Source organism: Condylura cristata, unplaced genomic scaffold (genome assembly GCF_000260355.1).
Source record: "Condylura cristata isolate star-nosed mole 26May11 unplaced genomic scaffold, ConCri1.0 scaffold00013, whole genome shotgun sequence".
NCBI classification, from domain to species: domain Eukaryota; kingdom Metazoa; phylum Chordata; class Mammalia; order Eulipotyphla; family Talpidae; genus Condylura; species Condylura cristata.
The window spans coordinates 38,175,363-38,203,049 of NW_004567114.1; the positions used below are offsets into that span (position 1 = coordinate 38,175,363).

At 36.4% G+C, this 27,687-nt stretch overlaps 1 protein-coding gene across 1 annotated transcript in view; it reads left to right on the forward strand.

The window, feature by feature from the left end:
- The window catches only part of NIN (ninein (GSK3B interacting protein)), a 95,456-nt gene extending 74,327 nt beyond the window's left edge, over positions 1-21,129 (forward strand). Inside the window, exons 22-30 of the mRNA XM_004681877.2 lie at positions 571-693; positions 1,383-1,496; positions 2,577-2,723; positions 4,004-4,183; positions 6,141-6,287; positions 7,040-7,141; positions 10,769-10,969; positions 14,568-14,678; positions 17,296-21,129. Coding sequence (XP_004681934.1) covers positions 571-693; positions 1,383-1,496; positions 2,577-2,723; positions 4,004-4,183; positions 6,141-6,287; positions 7,040-7,141; positions 10,769-10,969; positions 14,568-14,678; positions 17,296-17,505 — 1,335 coding nt within the window. The 3' untranslated portion in view covers positions 17,506-21,129. The remainder of the gene's footprint in view (positions 1-570; positions 694-1,382; positions 1,497-2,576; positions 2,724-4,003; positions 4,184-6,140; positions 6,288-7,039; positions 7,142-10,768; positions 10,970-14,567; positions 14,679-17,295) is intronic.
- The last annotated feature ends 6,558 nt before the right edge of the window (positions 21,130-27,687 follow it).

Here is a 27,687-nt window from a genome sequence, read left to right on the forward strand (position 1 = left end):
AGCCAAAGTCTGTTAACCATCCCACAGTGACAGAGTGGCACCTCACAGCACAGAATTACCTGGCCCTCAATATCCATAGCACTAAGGCTGCTGCTGCAAAAGAACAAAAGCCATCCTTGGTTTGTCCTAATTCCCTAAAGTTGAGGGGAGGAGGCCAGGGTAGCCACACCAGCAACATGTAAATAAGCAGGTCCATTTAGGCATTTCCCTCATAGGTGAGGAAAGCCACAGGAAAACGTACAGTGCCGTGTGTGCACAAGTTCAGTAGATGACAGAACGGTGGTAGGTTATTTCTTTTACCCTGAAGGTGAAAACGGAAAGCTGGGCCATTCTTTAACAATGTCTGGGTTGAGTCGATCTAAGCAAACATTCTCGCAGCCAATTGGAGAACAGAAAAAAGCTAACAGGGAACATTTTGTTAAAGTTAATTATAGTCCCCTAACGTTTGTATATCCTCTGAAATATCTACAGACAGGGAGATAGCAGCAGTCATGAAAATGCCCTGTTTATAAATATCTCTTTATAAATAAAGTGATGGAGGGGCTCAGCCCATTTGTTTATCTCTTACAGCTGCACAGATGTCCTGATCTCGCTGATTTCCAACAACAAATTTCTAATGTCCTCAGCTACAATGAGACACTGCTGAAAGAAAAAGAAGCCCTAAGTGAAGAATTGAACAGCTGCATTGATAAGGTAATTAAAAAAAGGATTTTTGCCATCACAGTGTGGGTACCCTCATGAGCATTTCTTTATGGACAGTGGGGTTGGGCCTCATAGAGGCATTAGCACAGTGAGGCATTAGGCTCATTGTTCCAGCTTCTGGAACAGCATGCCAGTTGTCATCATGTCACCTTAGAGCTGCCAACGCCAAATTGACACCAGAGCCTAAATTAGTCTTTAAATAGTTATGTTACTAAATACAATAATATAAAGCTTGTCTCATTTTAATATATCATAATCCTGTTCTCTCTATATAGAAAGACACATATATAGTTATATACATATCCGTGTATATGTATCCACACATACATACATATATGCATATCACTATTCTATTTATAGATATATATTAAACAACAAATAGTGTTGTATTTCATAACCTTGCCCTTTTTGGCCTTATTTTTCCTAGCAAGTTCAAAGATACTATTTCCTACCTACTTTAATGGAAACTTTGTAAAATTTCATACCAGCCTACTATCTTCCACCCTCAAATAATAAGGCAGAGAGAAGGAAAAATGGAAATCCCTAAAGAGATCTCTTCAAGACTAAAGATAGATTTTTTCTTTCCTTTACCATGCTCATGTTATATGTAGAGGCCAGAAATCAAGGTTAGGTTTGTTTGCAAAAATTGCCTCTTAACCTCTCTTCTCTCTCTGAGATAGTTGGCAAAATCAAGGCTTTTGGAGCACAGAATTGCTGCTATGAAGCAGGAACAACAATCTCAGGAATATCAGAGTGAAAGCTTAAAGTCACAGCTGGTGTCTTCACAGGAAAAGGTATGTGGACAATTCTTGTTTGAGTGGCACAGTTGATGCTTTCCTATATATTTCAATAGTTCTACCAGAAAGAATGTTCCAGGTGGAAGTGGCCTAAGAGGACTCAGTATGACTCAATTTGACCAGTATATACCAAATGTTTATAGTATGGTGTAGTAATTTAGACACTTTTTCTCTCAAAGTTAATTATTGTAATTATTTCATGATTATGAGACTGTTTTCTTAAGAAGGCTTGAGAATAGTATGTAACTATTAGAAACTATTAGAAACAATAACTGTTTCTAATTTAGAAATAGGATTTCTAAGGCAGGTTCATGCTCTTTATAGTTAAAATCACTATAATATTTTTTACATATTAAAAAAGATGTTTTACTTGAAATACAAGTAATAGCATGGAATAGGACTCTACAAGTATAAATGTATATACATGTATATATATATACACACACACATATTAAAAATAAATATATTTATTTAAATATTTATTTATACATATAAGAACAGGGGTACAGGCCAGAGATGCAGGGGGTAAGAGGATTCACCAGACAGATTTCAGGCAGATATACTGAGGTACACTGCTGAGAGGAGCAGTGGGTGACAGGAGAAGTCTGCCTCGCCACGTGGGTCACATTCCTGGGCCAGAACCAAATTTGTGCTGCAGTGGCTGCCAGTAGCTTCATAATGCTTCACTTTAACCCATCACAACACCAGGGAAGGCCCAAGTATATATTTTTATTTGCAATATGACATCTTTACAAACCAACCCCACGGGTTAAGATAATTTCTCACAAAATTTAGTAAAGCCATTTTTCATCATGCTTATTGATACATATAGGTTGTCTAAGCTATCACCTGTTAATAAATGATGATTTTAGCAATATCTTGCTCAAAGCCTGACTTGTTTTCCTAACTTTACCATTCTGCAACTATATGTAATGCCCTGGGTTTTCTCTGAGGTACTTAAAAGTGAGTAGAAACAGGGGGACCTTGGAGTTCTCTTGCCCTCATCCTTTCCCAGACAAGCTATAGGTAAGAGCATGAGGACTTCTGTAGCAATGTGAGCTTTTTCTCCTGATGCAGGTTAAGAATCTAGAAGACACCCTGCAGAATGTAAACCTGCAAATGTCCCAAATTAAATCTGATCTGCAAGTGACTCAACAGGAAAATGAGGCTTTAAAACAAGAAATAATGTCTTTACATAAGCAACTTCAAAATGCTGTTGACAAGGTAATTTCTCTTCTTTTTATTGAGATATAACTTTATGCAATAAAATGTAAAAATTTTAAATCTATAATGAATATTTTATTTTTATAAAGTATGTGTGTATATATACATATATTTATGTGTATATGTGTTTTACATACCTGTGTGTGTCTATGTTTATATAATCTCCACCTAAATAAAAAATATGAAAATACTTAAATTTATTTTTATCTCCAACTAGATAAAAATATAAAAATCCATGCCTCCCAGGTGATAACCCCACACAATCTACTTCTCTACCCTCTGACATCATAGGGTAGGATGATGCTTGTTTCTTGACTTCATGTAAATGGAATTTGATAATGATGAGGTCATTTTCTGTATTGTGCAAGTCAGACCCTGGCTGAGTTTTATGGTGATAAAACTGTAATGTTTTGATCTTGTAGAAAGTGCCTCTCATTTTAACATCACAATATTGCTTCCTCTGGAATCAAGTAAATCAAGAACAATGCTACAGCTGTTGGCCTTGGGGTTGGGATAGACGTTAAGATTTTGGCCTGATACATAAGTAGGCACTTACCTCTTGGTGCATTTTTAAAAACTATGATTCATAAAATGAAATATTTTTTTCTATTTTTAAATATTTCTGGACTGACATTTTCTTAAAATGAGATTGACCTTTTAAGCCAAAACATGAAAAAGAAAAAAAGATGTACAATGTTTTATATACTTGTTACCTTTTTTATTTTTTGAGGTATTTCTCAGGATCCAAAATATCACTGTGTGAGCTTAAACTGTCTTCTTGAGTTCAGGCTTCAATTACATAGACAATATGTGCTTTGGGTTCTAAAAAAGGCTATGATTGCAAATGTAACAATGAAAGTAGAGTTTAGCTTGTGAAAGTTCTAACTTGCTAAAAGCCTTACATTTAGAGTTCCCTTTGTGTCCTCTATTAACCAACACAGTAGTGATCTGGATTCAAAGCAAAACTTCTTAAAAATAAGGCTATGGATGGATCTCTGTGTCTGAGTCCATATGAAACTGTGACTTGCCCTATAATATTTGCTGTAAGAAGCCATGGGGCTAATTTGCCAAAAACTATTTTGAACAAAGAAGTTCCAAGCCATTTTTGAAAATCAAACTAAGAATATTGCTTCATTTATCTCACTATCTAATACACTAACTCCCATTAGAAAACAAAGTGAAAGTACAAAATTACCTAAGTGTTGCCATTAGGTAAATATGACATTCAAAACACAAATCAGCTTGTTTTTAAAAGCTTAACTCTATGATTCCCTCTTAAGAACTGGGCTCCAGAAATAGCCAGCCAGCCATTGGGGTTCCATAACCAGCAGCAGAAGCCATTTTGGGACAAGGTGGATCATCCGATGCATGACAAACAACAGCTGGTTTGGCAAGAAAAGGAGAGACTCCAAGTTGTGGTGGAGAACACCAAAGCAGAACTTACACACTCCCGGGAGAAGGTAACTTGAAAAGCTGCACATGTGGCATATGTTTGAAAATAGTTTGGTGTGAAAATGAATGTTTGATATGATGGAAATGGCCCTAGGTTATGAATTTGAGTATTCTGTTATAGTAGGCTTATTTAACAACTGTATAATGTATCATTTACTTGCATTTAATTTTATCCTTTTATGTTTACAAAATGTTTTTTCTTTGTATAAGCAGTTCTATATTAAAGTCTGATCTGAATTTCAGATCCAAAAGACAGGCCCATGAAAATTATGTTAACTATATATTTCTCATACAAAAAGACTGGTAGTAAAAAAAAATGGCAAAACCAGACTAAAGTCTTGTTGGACTAACTCTTCTTGATCCAGTCATCTATTTTGGGGCACTTGGGTTCTTTTCGTACCTCACCTATTGTGAATACAACATAGGTTGCAGGTTTCCTTTTGAATTAATGTTTTTGTGTCCTTTGGGTAGATTCCTAGGAGCAGAATTACTGGGTCATCAGGTAGATCCATTTTTAGTGATTTGAAGGGTCCTCCACACAACTTTCCCTCTGGGCCAGTGTGCATTCCCATCAGCAGTGGTTGCTTTTTCTCCACATCCTTACCAGCATTTGTTGTTGCCAGTTTATTTTAATATGAGACATTCTCACCCTTGTGGTTTTGATTTGCATTTCCCTGCATATAAGTGATGTTGAAGTTTCATAAACCTATAGGTCATTTGCATTTCCTCTTTGGAGAAGTGTCCTTTTAGCTTTTCTGCCCATTTATTGACTGGATTGTTTGCTTTGTTTCTGTTGAGTTGTGTAAGGTCTTTGTAGATCTTTCATATCAATTCCTTATCCGTTGTATGGAGTATAAATATTTTCTTCCAATTTTAGGGCGCCTCTTCATTTTGGCTATTGTCTCTTTTGTTGTACCAAGTATAGTTTCATATAGTCCCAGCTGTTTATCTTTTAGTTTATTTTCTTTGCTTCTGGGAAAGAGTCCTCAAAGGTATATGTCATGAAGTTTATGAGGTGTATGTCATGGAGTGTTGTGCCTATGTTTTCTTCTATGTATGTTATAGTTTCAGGGCTTACATTCAATTCCTTCATCCATTTTCAGGGTTTTTTTGTATATGGTGTGAGGTAGTGATCTAGTTTCATTCTTCTGCATGTAGCAGTCCTGTCTTCTCAGCACAATTTATATTGAAGAGTCTATCCTTGTTCTAGTGTTATTCTTTGCTCCTTTGTCATAAATCAATTGACCATATACATGTGGCTTTGTTTCTGGATCTTCATTTCTACTCCATTGGTCTGCTTCTGTTCCAGTACTATGCTATTTTAAATATTATGGCTTTGTAGTATAGTTTAAAATCTGAGCATGTAATACATCAATTCTTCCTCTTTTTAGTCAAGAGTATTTTGTCTAGTCAAAGTTTTTGTGTGATTCCCTATGAATTTCAGCAATATTTGTTTAGTTATCTGAAGTATTGAAATGCCACAGTTTTCATTTGGAACATCTACTCTGTGCTAGAAAATGCTGTCACTGAAGTTACCCTCTTGAATAAGACCAATGTGGCCCCTATCCACAAGAAATTCAGTTGAGATAAACAAACTGTTTCATGTTTGAACAGCCCCTCACTAAGTCATACCACATTCACTCCTGATAGGCATATGCTGACAGAGCAAAAGTGCCAAGGACCTTGTTTGTTGAGACAAACAAGGGACAGTCCCCCCTTAACTCTCTAGTCATAATAATGTTGAGTGTATAGATTCAACCAGACTAAAAGTAGAATTACCTACAAATAGTTTGAAATCCAGAAAGTTGACTTCAATAATTGGCAAGCTGGCTGAACAACAAAAAGGGGTTTTTTGATATAGCAAAATCCAAAAATTAAATTAAAACTTTCCTTATGTTTGTCATTTATTTTTCCTGGTTGAATTACTACATTAGCATTTCTTCTTCTTACATTTTTTCTTATTAGGTTCGTCAGCTGGAATCCAAACTTCCTACCCCCAAACACCAAAAGCATCTAAACCCATCAGGTAGTACGAAATCCACAGAACAAGAGAAATTGAGCTTAAAGAGAGACTGTGAGCAGTTCCAAAAGGAACGATCTACTAATAAAAAAGTGAGTTTTTTAGTATACCTTGCATCTCTATCATGACTGATGTATCCTCTAGGTGTGTGTTTCTTCCTTGCTTCCAAGGAAATGGTTACAATGATGAATTTTGGTTCTTCCATGTATCTATGCTCTTATAATCTTATTAAAACAATATCACAGTTTTTTTTCATTTGCATGATGGCTGAAAAAAGGAAAAGTTAAACTTTCATAAAGAAGACAGGTAATCATCTTCATTAATATTGCAAGATTTTATAAGTTAGTAAAATATACCTGAATATTAGGAATGTCTTGATTTGACTGTATTTGTCATTACTGTGTAACAAATTAAAACTGTGACATGTCATGTCACAGTTTCTGTGAGTTAAAGAGAGATTCCAAAAGACTAAGAGAACCTGTATTACCTTTTATAATCTAATCATGGAAGTGACATGCCATCCTTTCTGCACTACTTGTTGATTATCCATATGAACCCTGATATAGTTCACTCAAAAGCTAGCTACAGCCCACATAAGGGTGTGAATATCAGGAAGAAGGTATCTTGTGGCCCATCTTAGAGCCTGGCTACCATGGGATGAGCTGTACGGCTAAGTGTGCTTTCTATATCCTGAATTACATTATTTGTTATTGTCCCTCAATAAAGTAACTTGGCTTTCTTCTAGAGTGAAGAGTTCTGACTAGCACGGATTTTTAAATGCAAACAACATAGCAACTCAGTTGATTCTGTTTGGTATTTTTAAAGGAATCTTTTTACTTAACAGGTCAGTCAGATTAATTTGCTTGAACAAGAACTAGAAACAATTCATTTGGAAAATGAAGGCCTGAAAAAGAAACAAGTAAAACTGGATGAGCAGTTAATGGAGGTAAATTTTTAAGCAAATGACCCTTGCTATGAAAAATATTTTAATCCATAAATGAACCATTTGTTGGGAAAGAATAGCATAGTATTGAATTCCTATTATGATAAAATGAAAACCTAAGTACATTGACAAACTGAATTCTTTGATCTATCTATCTTACCAAGTTTGATAGGTTTACTTACCTACACAATGATAGGATTTCATGCTGCTTTGTAGAGGAAGGAATACTATAAGTTTTCCTAAGACACAAGGACCTGTATTTCAACAGTGGCACTTCTGTCTGAGGCTGACCAAGGGGCCCAAAATTCTCTCACCTTGCTGTGATCGTATCAGCTTCCCAATACCTGCCATACTGCAGAGTGTTCCAGATGCGATTGCTTTCTAACAACCGCAGCAATTCAGAAATCATTTAGGAGAGCACCAGCATTTATGAATCCAGTACTTCTAGTTTTTACCATTGTTCATTCATTTACAAATCAGCACTACTGTGTGAGAGGTACCTCTGTTAAATATAAAAATGGGTTTGTAAAGTTAGTCAGCTTGGATATCAAGTTTTCATTCTACTAGGTGAGGTAGAAAGGATTAGGTTAGAAAATGTGTATTTGTATTCTTAAAATATTTCTTATACAGATATTTGTTAAGTTAGAGTTATAGGGAGATATTTAAATATTTCTTTTATGAAGCTGGGCACATGCAAAGGTTACTTTAAACAGATTCTTGGTTTTCGAACAAGAGATATGGGTAGACATACCATATTGACATTTAAATGACCAATGAGGTTTCCAGCAATTTTTTGTCTTTCTGATTTATCTGCTAATGGGGTAGATTAGTGAAACTATATATAGCAATAGCCAAACCACTTTTTCATTCTCTGACAGTATATAATAAATGTGTTCAAAGCTTCTGAGTTTCAGGCTATGTTTAGATGAAGATATTCTTTTCTGATGAAATAATTGTATACTCTAATGAGTAAGATATCTGAAGTTAAACCTGATCTGTCTAGTACGAAATTGAAAAGTAACAGGGTATACTTAACCAGTGTTAAATCCTGTCTAAATGCTCTGACAGTGGGCCACCAGTCCTCTTCCACCTGCTCTCACTTGCTTATGGATACAGGAAAATGAGTATTCTTGGCACTGGGGCTGATTAAAGAAAAGCATGTAAAACTTTGATAAGAAAGTAAGACTGAGCTTAATTCTATACAGATATATACAAATTGTATTCTTAGCAGCCTTATGGAAATAATAGTATATACTATGTAATTTACTCATTAAAAGTGAAGAGTTCAATAGTTTTGGTACATTTTATTAATTTTAAAACTGTGATAGATTTATAACAATTTGACAATTAATTCGCTGGCATTAATTACACTCACCCTGTCTACAACTGTCATCACTACTTCCAAGATTTTATTGCCCCGATTGAAAATCTAACCATTACATAATAACTTCCTCTTCTCCCTACCCTACAAACTGAAATTTAAGGTTACAATATCACTAGATTAGGCAATTTTTGAGATGTTTAGTGGTTTTTACACCTTATTTTAGGTGCCCACCTCACCTGAGGGGTAAGTACAGTCCATCCTCAATCTGGCTGGAGTTTCTATCAGGTTTGGGTGAGGACTAGTGGATGATATGGAGATCTTCCTGCATCACAATCTTCAGGATCAAGGAATTTAAGTAAAGTTTTCTAAGTGGTGCCTATATAATACATGCACTCTCTTGGGGGAAGGATCTCTCTTCATTCCCACATGGCAGTTTAAAAGACACTGACTAATGTAGTATACCCTCAAACCCAGTATAATTAAATATGCCAGATGACTACACTAGGAAATGGAAGAATTTGACCTCCATATCAGGTTTCAACTATGTGAGACAGTTTCTATAAACTGTTCATTTAGAACACTTAGTAAAAGTGGTTAGTAGTTCTCAAGTCTGTGGTATACTTTTAATAGCCCACAGTTCAGATAATTGAATGACAAACATGTTTTATAGTTTATATTATGTATCTCCAAAGGTATTGAACATAAAGTTCATTCCATACTGGACCTGGAGACTTCCCAGTTGTTATATTGGCGTGGGTGGATGTAAAGATAGCAAGCTTATAGACCAACCAAATTATGGTAATTGAGGAGTGGCTGCTGATTTAGACTTACAAAGCACTTAATATCTATGAAATTTATATACTGAGAAATGTAAATGCTGGTCCTTCATAAGTTCTTACTGATTCAAGCACATGTAGATGCGTGATACACCAAATTTATGCTCTTCTTTTTCTGTATAACTCAATTCTTTGACTTTCTCTTTTTGTAACTCCTATAATTTTCTTTTATCTGTTTTGTTTTGTCTGTGGCTAACCTGTACCTAGAACTCTGTGGTTGGGACTAGCAGAGAAGGGTGCAGTTCTCTGCCTGAGATAGTGTGTGAAGGTAGAACATTCTCTTTTAATGAATTTCATAGCATGGCAACATCTCATTAACCCCTGTTCATGTAATCATTCCTACTGACTAATAAGAGTTAATAAATACTTAAGATAAGAGCCAATATTCATTTCATTTCACTTCAATTGTGAACTATGTTTCTGTGTACATTTACATTGATTTTCCTCAGTATTTAAAAAGATGAATGTGTGAAGAAAATCATCCCACTTATACAAAACCGTGGGGTGGTAGTTCTCCGTATTCCATATTCCTGAGAGCTAAGTTATGGGCTTTCTAAATACTAAAAGTATTTCAACTTGGTAATAGCCCACCTCAGAAATTCAGATTAAAGAAATGGCTGTTGGCTCTGAAGTTTCTTGATAATGTTTATTGCACTGTGTCTTAGCGGGTCATTTTCCCTGCTCACAGCCATGGAGGTGTTTCTTGAGATTGTCATGTTTGCTGCATGCCTCTGGGGTGCCCTGTGTCTGCTCATGTGCTGACAGATAGAAAGTGGCATGTTCCCCTGGCCAAATGCAATGTCATCTTCTCCCCAGCTCTGATTGGCATGTGATAATGCACACCATTGCCTCATTATCTTGAACAAATACTTTTTTTCATGTACCTCAATTCCCAGCTGTTGGGATATCACCTTATGTGCCAGAGCTGCCAATCTTATTGTGCTGTTTAATGGAATAGCATTGGTAAGTTAAGATAAGTTAAAATAATTTTAGATGCAGGATGAGATTCTTCAAAGAGATTGCTGACTTGGGGAATATGTTGTCATTGAACATTTACTTTTAAGAATCTCTATGAACAGTAAGTAAATTGGCAATTTTTTTTCTTTGCCTACTTCAACCCCATTTGTTTCTAAAAATAAGAGGCATGATGAAATATAATAGTGTCAGAAAAACAGTAAAATTCAGACATAGTGTGTACTTCCAGCCCTTACAGTCATTTAAAAGTGAGGTGAGAAAATACCATTTTTACGTCTAAAACTTTTAAGAAATTTTATCAGTTCTATTACCTCCCAGGCAAAATTCCTCTTCCCATTTGCTTCTTAGTATGTGCTTGTGCTATGTTATTTCCAAGTCATCAGTGAGCATGGGAGGCCATTAAATCACAGACTTCATCACTCCCTTCCCGCCACCTTCAGGCCAGTCTGTGACTAAAGACCGTGCAGCTGACCAGGGCTCTGCCTTGTTCTCCAGATGCAGCACCTGAGGTCCACTGCGATGCTTAGCCCAACCCCTCGTGCTTGGGGTCTGCAGCTGCTCCAGCAGCAGGCCTGCCCAATGGTGCCCAGGGAGCAGTTTCTGCAGCTTCAACACCAGCTACTGCAGGCAGAAAGGATAAACCAGCGCCTGCAGGAGGAACTTGACAATAGGACCTCTGAAACCAACACACCACAGGTATGAGACTCTTTTTCTCAAATAGTGAATTCAGGTCGTCTAATTTTGCCTGTTGATTTGAAAGTTAAACCAGTTCAAAGGTGTAGAGAAAGAACCTAAATCTTCTGAGGATTACACTTTACCCGCCTTACAAATCCATACACCTGCAGTGCTTTTTTTGTTTGTTTTATTGTTGCAGTGCTATTTTTGAACACTCAGCTTCTAAGTTGGGCAGTTGAGTGCTTTGGGTCTCCCTTGCACATTTGTTATTGGTAAATAGCTATCATAACCCCTTGAGTATAGTGCACAAATGACCTGACAAAATTGTCTGTTGCCAAAAATATTCTATGATGTGTGTTTCTGAGGAACCATCCTGGGTTTCCTTATACCAGAGATGTGCAGCCTTATGAATCCCATGGAATTCACAGTGGGCGCTTTTCACAACTAAGAAAGTAGTCACCAGTGACTTTTAATATAGATTATTTAAGAAAGTAAAAACCACATTCTCCTCCCCTTTAAGTTAGCTTGAATCCAGCTCATTACTGGATGTAATCTTCATTGCCTAAGTTTTCAGATAGTTATTTCTCTTCAGTGCTTTATTCATAATCATTCTTGTTTAGAAGTCTCTTAGCTCTGAATTAGCTCTTTGTGTAGGGCCCTAGTTTTTTTGCCTCGGATGTTCAGTTTATGTTTTCAAGTACCTTGCCTTTCTATTGACCTGTAATAAGGAATTTCCCAATTCTTTTTGTAATTCCTTCAAAGTGACTTTGCAAAGTCACGTTAGCTCTGTAATAATACACTGGAACAGGGTGTTCCCTTACTCCTGTATAGCTATGCTTTGTTGTGATGTACCTCTGTCATCTGTTTGACAAAACTTTAAAATTTTGTCTTTTCTGCTTTAAAACCCATATTTTAAAAAGATTCTATATTCTACTTCAATTTCCAAATTTTAAATTCTTCAATTAAAATTAAAATTGTGATGGTGGCATATTGGCCAAATGCTTCAATTTTTCATTGCAGAATTAAATTGTAAAAGTTTGACTTTAGTTTTTAGTGGACATTTTACACGAAATGATAGGGCTAACATTCTAGTCATTACTCTCTCATACACACCATTTTTGAAAGCTTGCTTTCCCCAACTCACCCATTGTTAAAAACAAACATATCCAGGGCCTCCCTGGTAGGCTAGGGGTTAAGTCTCAGCACCATCACCATTACTGTCTGAATTGGATCCCTCGCCAGGGAGGTGACCCACATGTTGCAGCACATCTCTCCTGACCGGGCCTTCGGATCTCCTCAGCAGTGTTTTTCAGTAAATCTGCCTGTTCTGCTCCCCACCCTGAGAAAGGGGGATCCTCTTGTCCCCCACACTTCTGGCCTATACCCTCATTCTTCTATGCAAAAATAAATATTTTAAATAAATAAACCACATCCTTTTTTTTTTTTTCAATAACATCATGACTAGACAGACAAAAACTGTTAAGATTTTGATACATTAAAAAATGAAATTCCTCCAGCCAGGCAGGGTAGTCTACTCATTGCCCTCATTAGCATGCTACTGTAGATTCTCCCATTTCTGGTAACTAGGCTGCCACTAATTTTAAAGAAACAGGCCATTTTTAGAATCTGCACGTTGTGTCTGTGCGTGGAATGATGTGGTATCTTCTGCTTTGTGTTGCTTTGCTTGCCTATGTAGTGTTACTGTGTGTGCTTTAAAAGTTGTCTGCATTATAAATGTGCAGTTTGAGACACCCCTCTCCCCCTCCCCCCAACATAATCTTGACATCAGGGTGAAGTGTACCACTTGCCTTCTTTCTCTAGGCCTTGCTACCGGAGCAGCGAGCAGTGCATGCAGATTCCTACAGAAGGATTGGGCACCTGTGAAAACTGGGCTGCTATTGATGGCATTTCTTACCCTGCAGATACTCAAAACGCACAACCACACCCATATCCATACCACACACACACACTCTCTCATGCACCCATGCACACACACATATATACACACACAGACATAAGCTAAGAAATGTTTTGAGTCAAGTGCTCTTTTAAATTATTATTTATTATTATTATTATTGTTAAACCTTTACAGTATTATGTCTTATTTATACAGCAATGACAGATTTTGTGAATCAGATTCACAAATTTCAGCTTGTTACCAATAATTTTATTTATGCCATTTTAAAAGTGTGGTTTTGAGATTCTTGAAAGGATGTATTCTATATATTTTCTCATTCCATATGCTGTAACTATTTTTAACAAAAGGTACTACTTTTATATATGGAATTTGAAAAAAATCAGGGTTATTTATACTGTTTTGTAAAAGATGTATGATACTTTTTTTGACAGGAAAATTTTGACGAAGCAATAAAATAAAATTTCAATATATGACTGCCTTTGTTTTTCTCACCCCACACTCTTGCCACGCTCTGTAGTCTTCATGTTAATTATTATGGGGCTTTTGTTTTTCTTTGTTTAGCTTTTATGAGACAAGTAAAAATCAGGCATTTTCCAGTTAGATTTGAACTTTTTAAAACGTAACAGCTTTTAAAATGTAGGATTAGATTTTTTTTAAACTAAATATTCACAAGGCCTGATTCCTTCAAATTTACTTTCTGCATTAGATTTTTTAAGACAAAGTTATAATAGGTCTAGTTTATTTTTTATTTTTGAATAAATTGTTATTTCATATTCAAACAAGTGTTGGCTTTCAGCTCATGTACAATCATTCTACATGCTTTTTAAAGGATGCCTTTTTTCGGAATATTTTAAAAGGCAGGTTTTGCCATCAACCACAGACAACTGAATTTTGCTTAAACATTTGAAGAAGCTTCTAATATCTGAAATTCCTTACCTAGACATTTCGGGATTGGGAAACAGTTACTTAATACATTATTTCGCTAAGTCTCTCTGCTCTCCAAAACCCATATGCCATAATTTATCACTGCTATGAGGAGAGGAGAAAAAAACAGGCTTTTTCCTTCCCTCTTTTATTTAGAAGTTGTTTGTGGAGAGAAGGCACTAAATTTTAAGTCTTTTGATGATAAGTCCATCCTCCAATCCAGATGTTTGCTTCATACTGATATGTCATATTGGAAAACAAATGACTAGAATAACTGACAGAGGCTGGCACTATGAAAAAAGAAACACTTAACATCTTCACAATAATGAGCCATTTCAAAGGAAAAACAGACACTCAAAATACAGGCTGATTGGCATGTTAAAGGGACCATAAATAAACCCAGTTTTTGTTTTGTCATTTACCCTGTCATTGCAAAGACCAAATTACAAAAGGGAAATTGACAGCCACCTTTTAATTTACTTTGGATACCAATTTTACAAGAAGTGTGTACAAGTATTAAATTGGGGTTTTTAAGGATTTTTATCTCAGGGGAAGATGGTAACCTAGGTAAGTTTTTTATTTTTATCTTTGATTCTCTGATAGGGTTACTTTTCTAAAAGTGCAAACTATGCCGCATTCAGAACTTCCATTTCATCAGAAATCCATCCTCTGTTACAAAGACAAACATTTGCTGCCCTTTCTCTGGGCATCTTATGGGGAAAAGAACTTTCAGTGTGGCATGATTTTCAAATGAGAATGCACTTTTTCTTCCTTCAGGAAAACCAAGAACTTGTAACTGTCATGGAAGAACGAATGATGGAAGTTGAACAGAAATTGAAACTGGTCAAAATGCTTCTTCAGGAGAAAGTGAATCAGCTTAAAGAACAAGTGAGCCTTCCAGGTCATCTCTACACTTCCACCTCACATTCAACTTTTTTTTTTTTTTTTAAGATTTATTTATTTGCGCATACAAGAACCAGGGTACAGGCCAGAGGTGCAGGGGGTGAGAGGATTCACCAGAGACAGAGTGGGGAGCAGAACAGGCAGATGCACTGAAATACACCTCAGAGAGGAGCAGTGGGCGGGTCAGGAGAGGTCTATTGTGCCCTGTGGGTCAGCTCCTTGGCTGAGATTGAACTCATGCTGTGGTGGCTGTGGACAGCCTCATACTGTTGTGTGCTTCCACCTGTTACACCACCAGGGAAGGCCCACATTCCACTTTTAACTGCAGTTTACATCCCTATATTGCTACTCAAAATAACTTTTGCTGTGTTTGTTTGTTTGTTTGTTTATAGTAGAATATAGGCAAATTCTACTATAAATCTACCAGAAAGTTTAAGATTCTATCTTCTCCATACTACAAAACTATGAATTCTGTATCTTAACATTATTTTTTCCAAAGGTCTTTTAAGGCTTTTTTAAATTGTAGTAACATTGGCTAATAACATGGCATATGACTCAGAAATAGAAGTTTATACCCCTTCAGATATGTTAGCATACCACACCCTCTACTAAAGCACCCAGAATCCTCCACCATCGACCATTGGGCCCCTCCCCTTCCTCAAGCCTTTCCCTTCCCTTCTGGTATTCTCAATTTTACAGTCAGATTTCTAGGGTTTGTTTTTGTCTGACCCAGTATTTTGCTTCCCTGTGGCCCACACATGAATGAAACCACCCAGTGTTTTTCTTTTTGCTTCTGGTTTATTTCACTTAGCATAATCCCTTCAAGTTCCATTCATGTTGTCACAAATGGCAAGAGTTCATCTTTTTTTTTAATAGCTGAGTAATAGTCCTGTGTGTGTGTATCTCATTTTTTCCCTTACATTGTTACTCATTTTTGTGCAATAAATGAATAAATCCCCATAAATGTCCCACCACCTTATCACCTGTGAACTATCACCACAGTCCCTCATGCTCTTCTCTCCCATTTTGACCACTCTCCCTCCTCCTCCCCTGCTGTATCTTTGCATGCTCTTAATCTGCTCATCTGTCCTTAGGCATTTAAATTGCTTCCATAACTTCACTGTCATAAGTGGTGCTGCAGTGAATTCAGAAGTGCATATATCCCTTCAATTTAGTGTTTAGTTAGAGTGGAACTGCTGAATCATGAGATAGATTTATTTTTCATATTTTGAGGAACATCCATGCTGCCCTCCATGGGGACTGGACCAGTCTGTATTCTTACCAACAGTGTTGGTACACCAGCACTTGTTTCTGGTGTTTTTGACACTGGCCACTCTCAATATGTGAGATGTCTCTGTTTTGATTCGCATTTTCCTGAAAAGAAATGATAAACATTTTTATTATGTGCCTATTGGTCATATGTCTTCTTTGTCTACTTAGTTCTTTTTCCCATTTTTGATTGGGTGTTATGGTCTTGAATTATACATGTTCTTTATAGATCTGGATCTCAGACCTTCTCAGATGAATGACATACAAATATTTTTTATCCCACTCAGTAGAGTATCATTTTAATGATGGTATTTTTTTTGCTAAGGCATATATTTATTTGCTTACAGTGACCTATATGAACCTAAAGCATTTCTAATGAGGCTCAGCAACTCGAATTTTAATTTTTATGTATGTTTTCAGCCCCAAACAGGAAATGTTCATTATTTAAATAAATGGAAAGATTTTTTGGCTCTGAGATAATAAATGAAAGTTCAGCTTTTCTTTTTGCAACAATCAGGACAAACTCAAAAAATTACCTATACCAAGCTACAGCCAGACTCCCTACAGGCCATGCTCTGAATTATAATCAAGATCCTGAATTTCAGGAACTTTACACAGCTTGATCCATCCCACCTGCTGGTGGTAGTCAGGAACTCAGTGTTTAGAAGTTATTTGTGTGTCCACTGAAGAGGCATGCAAAAAGGATTACTTATTCTAGAAAATTTTATAGCTTCTCTCGAATCTAAGAAAACTGGTCAGATGTGGATGGAAGAAGGTGTCACAGAAGTAGCCCAACCTGGTTTTCTAGATACATAAGACATAAGAAGAATAACCTCAAGTGAGTCTTAATTCAGAAGTGAATAGGAACTGTCCTTTGTCTTTTATTTGGTCTTACATCCTAATAGAAAGAATGGAAACAATAAATGTACAATAAATATTTATTGATTCAAAATAATCACTAGGTTGTAATACTGTGAATGGAAAGCTAACACATTTGTTAACAACAGAATTAAACAATTCCCACCAGACATATCAGAGATTTTACAAAAGTATTTTGATATTTTTAGAGAATGAATACATGAATGGCACCTACTTTGCTTAGATGGGAAAAACTTTCATTATTGAGTCCTCAAATATCAGTATGTTCATTAAGAAAACAAATAGTTGCAATAATTGGATTTGCTTTAATTGTATCCCGATGCCAGGTCTGATGTTAGTGTTAAGTTTAAAATAAAACATGATTGATAGAATTGTAACAACTGTTCTAATGCCTGATCTTAAATTTTAAAGAATTAGAGAAATGGAGTCAAGATGTTTCTGGTTCTCTTTCTAGCTCTGCAAGAATACAAAAACAGATGCAATAGTGAAGGATTTGTATGTTGAAAATGCCCAGTTGTTGAAAGCTCTGGAAATGACTGAACAGAGACAAAAAACGGCAGAGAAGAAAAATTACCTCCTAGAAGAGAAGATCGCCAGCCTCAGTAACATAGTCAGGAATCTGACACCAGCACCACTGACTTCTACACCTCCTTTGAGGTCTTAACCAAGCCAAAGGATAAATTCTTATTTGTGCACTTTACTGAAATGGATGGTACATTTCAGTAGGTTCTTGTAACTTTTTAAAAAACCTTCAATGGAGTAAAGCCTAATCTAACCTAAAACAGAATTGGAGTCTCTAGTCATTATAATTAGTTTTACTAAATAGACTCTTAGAGTTGTAAATTTACAAGTTTGAATTTTTTCCTAAGTTTTGAATTTTTAAAAATTGTTGTAATAATTAAAAAAAATTGTAATAGCTTCCAAGAAGGTAGATACATAAAAAACAATTAAGAGCCTTAAAACCCCAGTTTTGAATGAATTTTAAAAAATCATTATTATATACTAACTTACTCTACTTACCCACTATTTCAAGTTGGAGAGCTGATTAGCTGGTTGTTTTAAACTTGATTTTAAAACAAATTTATGTTTTCTTATATATTTTGGTATTGAAAAATGATTCTGTTTCTAATAGTTTTTATCCTTTCAATTATTTTAGTAGACTTTCTGCTTGATAAGGTAGTTGGCCTCAATCACTGAGGTTAGAAAAGTCCATAGAACTCTACCTTCTAACATCTTTGACAGTATTACCACTATTGCTGTGTTATAGATGTAAAACTGATTTACTCATCTGAACTGTTAGCTAATGTTAAAGCTTTACTCTCTTTAAGCGGTCTCTTTTTTCCTTCTCAGAAATTTCATTGGAATCTTGCCTTCTAGGAAATGGATAAAGCCACATTCTTGAAGCATTTGAACTATAGGGAAAGAACTGAATAAAACACTTGGAGTAAATAGCTACTCTTAGACAGCTGAGAGAGAGAGACTGAAGTTTTGGAGTTCATGAACTTATAATTGGAGTTGCCTCAAGACCTCAGGGAACAATGCTTTAAACTGTCTTCCTGATATACTGTTGGGCCTCTTTAAGAATTTAAAATTATAAACCACATGACCTTATTTATTTGTCTTCTATTTACAGCTTTCATGAGAATTTTATTTTTACATTGTTAGTGAGTTTTAGCTTCTGAGAAATCTTATTTTAGAATTAGAAAACCTAACTCAAAGAGTTTTTATTATTTGCTTGTTTAATATAGGTTCTTTACACCTCAGATATGATAGGAATTTTTTACAGTAAGCACTGGCATGTCAGCTGAGGTAAAGGAGAATGAAATAGGCCATTTTATCCCATTTGAAGACCAGAACACATTTTAGATTGATAATTTTTCCCCCAAGGAAAATCTCTGCTTCTAACCTACTTCTACCAACAACTGCTAGAGGATTTACATGGTACAGTACACTAACAAAACTTATTACAGCCACCTTTTTGTTTGCATGGGAGAGTAATTAGATAGGAAAAATTCACTTTGGTGTACTTCTGGAAAGCCAAGTCCATGGACTTATAGAAGGCATAAAAGAAAAATCCAGTACCACTTTATACAGCAGGAAATGAAGAAGACACAGACTCCCTAAGAAGTCATCTAATGTCAGATACTCAATCTCAACAAATAACTTGCATCAAGGAACTTTGGGTTCCTCACAGCCTAACCATCTGCTTATAATCCTACCTACCAACAAAGAAGTCCTCATTATGACAAAAGCCCTGACAAGAGTATGGTTATTTGTGAGACTGTAAGTTCACACTCCTGAAATGGACCTTTTCATCTTTGGACACTTATCAGGAAATCTTAATTTCCCACTGGAAAAAGAATTGTAATCCTTCCCTATCATGCCTTTTATAATCTTTCTCCTCCACAGAAAACATTCTATAATCTCAACTACTTGTATGGCATTGGCTTTAACACATTTTTTTTTTTTTTCACATAAAACTGGATAGGCCTAGAACAAGATTAAAAATAAGCATCTCTGGTATATTAAGTGATATGCTTCAAGTTATACAAGTTTATTAACACAAAAGTAAACACCAAACATTTCTCAAATAGCTGTCTTAGCACGTGATCATATGGTGTACTTCCTTATTTTTTACATTTTGAAGTATAAATTAATTTTTCCTATAAAGATGTTATTTAAATGTATATAAAATGCTGTATAATGAATGTAAAAAGGACTTTCTGGAAAGTTTTAGACTCCCTTAATCCAAAATGCTGCTCAAGTGAAAGTTAATTTAACCATCCAGGTTTTTAATTTCTTGCTTTAGCATATTTGCAAGATCGGGGAAGAAAGAACATGAGAAATACATATATTAAATTTGCTTAATATATGTATTATTTGCTGTTTATTTTTATAGAGTAGTTTGGAATGTGAATTTAACTGGTCCTTTATAACATGGTTTATAGCATAAAGACATTAAATTTAAACTTTAAATATTTAGATTTTACTTTCAGACTTTATAATAGTACAATTTAAAAATCACAAATAAAAGAAAAACCACAAATTATATATTGGCTTATAGGCATGTGGCTGTTTACTTAAAGCACTCATTAAACATTCTTTTGATTTCTTAGGAGCAGTTATAAAATTAATCCTAGAAGATGAGATCATCATTGCAAGAGAATCAAGTTGGCGTTTGTGATAAATTTATCACACTAAGAAAAAGGAAATTGTATTCTATTTTGCTTTCTTCTGGTTTTTAGATGCCTGAACTCATAAGCTCAAATTTTTTAAAGGAGTGAAGGAATAGGACCAGCCACAATATTTATTTTTCTAAAAGTCTAAATAAAGCCAGGTTTTAAAATATGAATTCTTCCCAGAAGCTTTAAATGCACTGCTTTTATATTTAATCTTAAGCATATTTTATAGAAATGGATTACAAAGCTATAGGCTTCAGGGTAGAAGAGGCACACTTACAGTTCTAGTATTTCAATAATGTACTAATACCCAGGGTAGGCATTACTATGAGGAACTTTGTTTTTAAGAATGAGTAAGGCTTTATGGTGGACTCTAGCATGTGGAGAATAAAGCTTTTATTTTTGTGATTCTGTGTTACTGTTGTCAGCATCTTAAAGGTATTTCCAATCAAGTCAAGACTGAGTGCTTTGTAATCCTATTAAGCAAGTCTTGTTTTGAATGGATTATCTGTAATGACTCACTGGAATGACATAATTATAAAAGTAATGCCAAAAACCAAGTCAAAGCCTAATAACCAAAGCATTTCACATTTAAGACATTCATTTGATCATATCTGGACCTATCTGAATGTCTCAGCAATGTATAAATGATGAGATGTGCAATTATGAGGCACAAAACTTTGGGCTAATGCATGTGAATAGCTGGTTAATAATAAATTCAAGGTATCTTTTTCTTAGCTTTTCTGAATGATACAAGTTAAATTTAATCTATGGGAAGACATTTCACAGCACGATTTAAAGGAACATTGGTTTTTTGCAGGATGACCTCAGTTCATCTAAACCCATCTATATGATTCTTTTCAGATAAAGATCAGTGTATATGTGTTTCTATCAACTTTGTATATTTCATCTTACTCTCTTCTAGAAGTTTTAATGTGAGCTTAAAATGTATATAAATAAATACTTTTGCAAATATGGCCTTTTTCATATATTCCTTGAACTTGAATAAGTAGTTTCAATGTGTTGATCATTAGCTTTAGAATGAAAGTATCAGAGTATCCCACTAGAATCTCAGGACCCATTCCAGACCTATTGTATCAGATTTTGCATAGAAAGGCCCCAGATAGTATGTAGAGCACTGTATTACTTTTACATGTCTTTTACAGTATTACTTTTGCATCAGTCAGTTGGGGTTTCCGAGATCATAAGTGGTTCATAATTTATTTCTGGAATCCTGATTTAACATAGGTGAGGCTTTGTATGGGTTTTCAGTGCTTTAAATGTGACTTTATTCTATGTTGCTCTTTTTAAGGCTAACATAAATTTTCTAGTTAACTTGCTTATGAACATGAACTGTATGCAATTAGAGATAAATGTACTTTTAGGTTGGCCCTCCCTGGTGGCGCAGCGGGTTAAAGCACTGCACTGAGAAGCTAAAAGCCACTTCCGCATGAGTTCGATTCCCGCTGGCCCTGGAGGTGACCACATAGTGTGGCAGACTTCTGACTTGCCCGCTGCTCCCCTCAGCAGTGTACTTCGTCAATCTGCCTGTTCTGCTCCCCACTCTGTCTTTGGTGAAGCCTCTCGCCACCCCTGAGCCTCTGGCCTATACCCCAGTTCTGTATGTACAAATAAATAAATCTTTAAAAAAAATGTACTTTTAGGTTAAATTAATAGGCTGAATGTAGAATGAAAAGGTTGGACAAACTAGAAGCATCTCGCTCATGAATCTTGTTTTATTTCAAAGGTTTTATAAACCTTACTTGGCTTTTATGAGGGAGAAGCTATTATTATCCTCACTTTACAAATAAGAGTACAAATTTAAGCAATTTAAGGAGGGCCACACAGCCAGCTAAACAGGGGACCCAGAACTTAAGGCCCAGGTTTGCCTGTATTAATATGTTCTGATACTAATATAAATTTCTACTTCTGGCAAACATTTAATCATCATTGAAAGAATATTTACCATGTCCTCTGCACCCTTAGATATAAAACATTGCTGGTATTCTGTTTACAATCTGATTGGGATAATATATATAGGACTTGGGCCCTCCCTGGGGGCACAACAGGTTAGGACGCAGCACTACAAGCTGGCCGCAGCTGCTTCAGTGAGGATTCCATCCCCTGCCCAGAGGTGACCCACAAGGCATGGCAGACCTCTCCTGATCCACCCACTGCTCCTCTCAGCAGTGTACTTCATCGATCTGCCTGTTCTGCTCCCCACTCTGTCTCTGGTGAAGCCTCTCACCCACCCCTTCACCTCTGGATTGTACCCCACCTCTGTATGAGTAAATAAATGTTTTAAAAAGGATATATATATATATATGACTTATATACAACATCCATACAAGTTCTGTTGATGGACTCAGTGATTGAGATAAATAAGGAAGATTAATGTCCTTGTATTTTAATACAGAGAATAGGAAGATTCAGCACTTGAGTCTAGTGTAACCTATTTGTTTCATACTCCATTATTCATTGTACATTAAAGTCATATATGCTCTTTAACATATTTCTGATACCATTTTTCTATATTTTGTCTAGAAGATGAATTTTTACCTAAATTATGCCAAATGTCTATAGTATATTAGTTAAAAAGGAAAATTTAACCTACAAAATGGTTTCTTTCATTATTGGTTTTGTCTCATTTGCAAATCAGGAAAAAACTGGCTTTTTTAAGGACAGATTTATTAGCAAAAGGAAAAAAAAAAAGGCACCTGTACAGTTACAGAAAGGCAGCCTTGGGAAGAGAGCTGTTTAAAAAAAATGGCTAATCCAGATCGCTTTCCAGTTCTGGCTGCATGAAACCAGTTCAAATAAGTAGAAAGCAGTTCTGACTAGACAAAAAGTGTTCAAATCAGCTTTTACTGGTGCTGAGAGTTTTTCTAGTTCTGGCCAGAGAAAACCAACTCAAACAGGTTCAGATGAGTTCAAACCAGTTCAGTTTCATTCGGCTCAGAAGAAACCAGTTCAAAAGGGTTTTAATTCTGTCTGAAAAAAAGTGATTTTAACTGGGTCTGAATGGAGAAAATTAGTTCAAACTGGTTCTGACTGACTCAAACCAGTTCTGACTAGCTCAATATGGATCAAAACAGTACTGAGCAGTTCAAACAGGTTCAGACCAAATAAAACCAAATCAAAATGGTTCTGACCAGATGAAACCAGCTTAAGCCAGTTTTTGACTGGTTCTGAAAGATTCAAACTGGTTTAAACTGGTTCAAACCAATTCTAACCACATAGAGCCATTTTAAACATCTTCTGTCAGGTTCCAACTGGATCACACAGTACTGAACTGTTAAAGCCAGTTTTGACTGGCTAAAACTAGTTCTGATCAGATCAAACTGATGTTTTTTGGAGTTAGTGGAGGGTTCTTGGGTTCACTCTGGAAAGGGTTTCAACTCGGCTGGTGGTGATTTCCCAGGCAAGATTCTCCACGAGACAGAGACAGTTATTTTTATTTTTTCTCCATTATTTTTAAAGACCAAGTTTATTAGGGGAAAAGGACAGAGGAGTAAAGGTATCTTGCATAGGCACAAGCGTTCAGGAAAAGCTGCCCCCAAAGGGACAGGTTTGCTGAGAGAGGCTGCATAGTTGAAGGAGAGCTGCACAGTTGGAGAGCTGAGGGAGGTCTAGGAGAAGTCCCTGCATGGTGCAGATCAGATGCAGACCTGAGACTTCTTCACTTTGGGAGGGGCCCAAGCCTTGTCAGCTTAGGTTTGTTGATTTTGAATAGAATCTGAAAGGGACAGGAGATCCCACAATGGGCTCCATCTCCATATCTTTATCTTTCACCTTTTGAGTCTGTGCTCTACACTCAACCTACAGCAGTCTGCTACCTGCTTTGATCTTATGCTTTGATAACCTAGGTATTGGTGCCTATGGATCTTGGGTTTTGTATAGCTGAGTCAATGGCTATGCTAATCCCTTCTACCTCCTTGTGTGACTCAATCTTATGGTGCCTCCTTTCTATTCAACAAAACCATTTCTAAAAAATAATAAACACATGCCTTTTGCAGCAACATGGATGGAGCTGGAGAAGACTGTGCTTAGTGAAATAAGCCAGAAAGAAAAGGAAAAATACCGGGTGGTTTCACTCGTAGCAGGAGTATAATCAACCAGGAGAGAAAATAATAATAATAATGAACAGCTATATACCAGAGATATTTTATGGGGGTGGAGTGGGTAATGAGATCAAAACCAGTGGGGGGAAGGAAATGCACTGGACTATGGTGATGGAATATGGGTTATTTGGGGATAGGTAGCCCAAGGGTATTACAACTGAGATGGAAAGTGCATAAAATGATGTAAAAATAAACTATTATATTATTATATTTATATTTTTAAAACAAAGCCATTTCTAACTAGTTACTAGTACTTCAAACTATCTGGTTCTGACTGGATAAACACAGTTTTAAACTGCATCTAACTGTTTCAACCAATTCTGACCAGGATCAACCAATTCTGATCTTGGCCAAATGGATTCTGATGGATCAATCCAGATCCGACTGGCGAAATAAAAGTGATTCAAACTGGTTCTAACAGTTTCAAAATGGATAAAGACCAGGTCAAACTGATGGAGGAAGGAATAGAAAATCCAAAGGAAGTATCACAAGACTGACTCACACAAACTGAGTTGGGGGTAGAAGGGATTAGCATTGCCATTCACTGGCTATAGTTACCAAAACCTTGAGGTGCCAAAGCCTAGATTACAAAGCACAAGACCCAAGAGGTATCAGACTGCTGTAGGGACTGTTTAGAGCACAGAACCAAAGGTAAAGATATGGAGATTGAGCACATTGTGGGATCTCCTGTCCCTTTCAGATGCTACAGTTTATTCAAAAATCAACAATAATTTTCTTTGTTTTAGGTCCTTCACCTCTTTTGTTAGGTTTATTCCCAAGTATTTGATTTTTTGTTTGTTTTGATTTTAAAAATCCCTTCCTGGCCCTCCCTGGTGGCAGCGGGTTAAAGCACCGCACTGAGAATCAAGAGCCGCTTCTGCAGGAGTTCAGGAGTTCGATTCCCGCCTGCCCCAGAGGTGACCACATGGTGTGGCAGACCTCTCCTACCAGCCCGCTGCTCCCCTCAGCAGTATACTTCATCGATCTGCCTGTTCTGCTCCCCACTCTGTCTCTGGTGAAGCCTCTCACTGCTCCTGAGCCTCTGGCCTGTACCCCAGTTCTGTATGCACAAATAAATAAATCTTAAAAAAAAAAAAATCCCTCCCTAGTAACAGGTTAAAGCACAGCACAAAGCTAGCCACAGATTCAGTTGAGCTCCCAGCCCCAGAAATGACTCACATGGCATGGCAGACCTCTCTTGACCTGCCTGCTGCTCCCCTCAGCAGTGTTACTTCTTCTATCTGCCTTTTCTGCTCCCCACTCTGTCTCTGATGAATCCTTTCACTGCCCTTGCACCTCTGGCCTATACCCCAGAGTTCTTTTTGCATAAATAAATCAATCTGTAAAATAAGTAAATAAAAAGGATGGTTCTCTTGAGTTCTTCAGATTGTGGATAAAAAGCTACTGATTTTTGTGTGTTGATTTTGTATCCTGTTACTTCGCTGAACTGATTATTTTTAGTAGCTCTGTGGAGTTTTAAGGGTTCTTGCTATATATTATGTGATCTAAAAGGGGTGCTGTGGTGAAATCTCTCCCAGCGTGAACCTAAGGACACCGCACTCCAAACCTACTAACTCCAAAAATTGACATCAAAACCATTCTGACTGGTTCAAACAGGTACAAACTGGATCTGACTGAGTAAAACTTTTCTACAAAACTTTTCTAAACATAAAACTGGTTCAACCAATTCAAATGGTAACACTATCAACAAATTTAACATTTGGGAGCTAACCCACAGATGGTACAGCAGACCTCCCCTATCTCACCCGATGCTCCCTTTAGCAGTATATTTCAGTATACCGTTCTGCTCCCTACTCTTTTTCTGGTGAATCACTTCACCCGCTACACCTCTAGCCTACACCCCAGTTCTTCTATGAAAAAAATAATTATATATACACACACACACACACATTTATAGAACAATCTACGCAAAAGTAGCAGGACACACCTTCTCTTCAATTACAATAGAGTACTTACCAAAATAGGTCATATTCTAGGTGCCATAAAAGGAGTCTCAAACACTTTTAAAAATGTAAATTATACCGAACATTCTCTTTTACAAGATGCGAGGAATTCTCAAAATACAACAATAAATTCAATAAAAATTTATAAGATTTGAACAGGCACCAAATAAGAGAAGAAAGGCAAATGAACATGAACACATGAAGAAAATTGAACAAGTTACTGAAGACTAAACCAAACCCCTATGAGAGTCTACTATCCCATTAGAATGTCTAACAAAAAGCAGCCAAGTAAAACAAATGTGAGGGGATGAAGTCACTGGAAATCTCTTCACACAGTTAGTGAAACTGTAAAGTGGTGCAACTACTTTGGAAAGCAGTTTGCTGTTTCTTCAAAAGTTAAAAATATATCTACCAGTTACCCACTTGTTTTCCAAAGTATTTAACAAATGGAAATTAAAACACATGTTCATACAAAGGCATATACAGTCATGTTCATAGCAGATATATAATGCCCAAAAGCAAAACAACTCAAATATCCACCATAGATAAATGGTAAGTAAATTGTGGTACAGTCACAAAATGAACTACTATTTCAATGAAAAGGAATGAGTTACTGTGCAGCTTTGCGTTGTGGCTGGACCAGTTTACATTCCTAGTGTCAGGGTGAGAGGGTTCCTTTTTCACCACAACTTCACCAACATTTGTTGTTTCTAGTTGTTTTTTAACATGGGCCATTCTGCAGGTATAAGGTGGTTTCCCATTATGCTTTTGATTTGCATTTCCCTGGTAAATGATGTTAGACTTTTTTCCTTTTTAAGATATTTACTTATGCATCCAGAACCGGGGTACAGAGGTGCAGGGGAGGTGAGAAGATTCACCAGAGACAGAATGGGGAGCAAAACAGGCATATTGAAGAAGTACACTGCTGAAGGGAGCAGTGAGCAAGACATAAGAGGTCTACTGTGCCATGTGGGTCACCTCCAGGGCTGGGGATCAAACTCCCACTAAAGTAGCTGAGGTTAGCTTGTAGTGCTTTAGCCTGCTGCACCACTAGGAAGGGCCAAGACATTTTTTCATATGCCCATTGGCCAGCTGCATTTCTTCTTTGGACAGTGTCTTTCTGCTCTTCTACCCAATTTTTTTAATGGGTTCTTTGCTTTATAGTTGTTGAGTTATATAAGCTCTTTGTAGATCTTTAATATCAGTTCCTTTGCTATCAGTAGTATGTACGGTGAGCAAATATTTCTCCCGTTCAGAAGGGTGTCTCTAGTTTGGTTGTTGTCTATTCTGCTGTACAGCTGCTTTTTATTTTGATATAATGCCAGCTGTTTATCCTCTCTGTTTCCCTTACTTCTGGAGATGAGTCCTCAAAGATGGTTCTGAGTATTTAAGTGTTCTCCAAATGTATGGTTTTGGTGATTACATCCAAGATTTTATACATTTTGAGTTAATATTGTACATGGGGTGAGGTAGTAACTAGTTTCATTCTTTTGCAGTCCAGTTTCCTTAGCACCATAAGGTTATCCTTATTCCAATATATATTATTTACTCCTCTGTCATAGATTAGCTGACCATATATGTG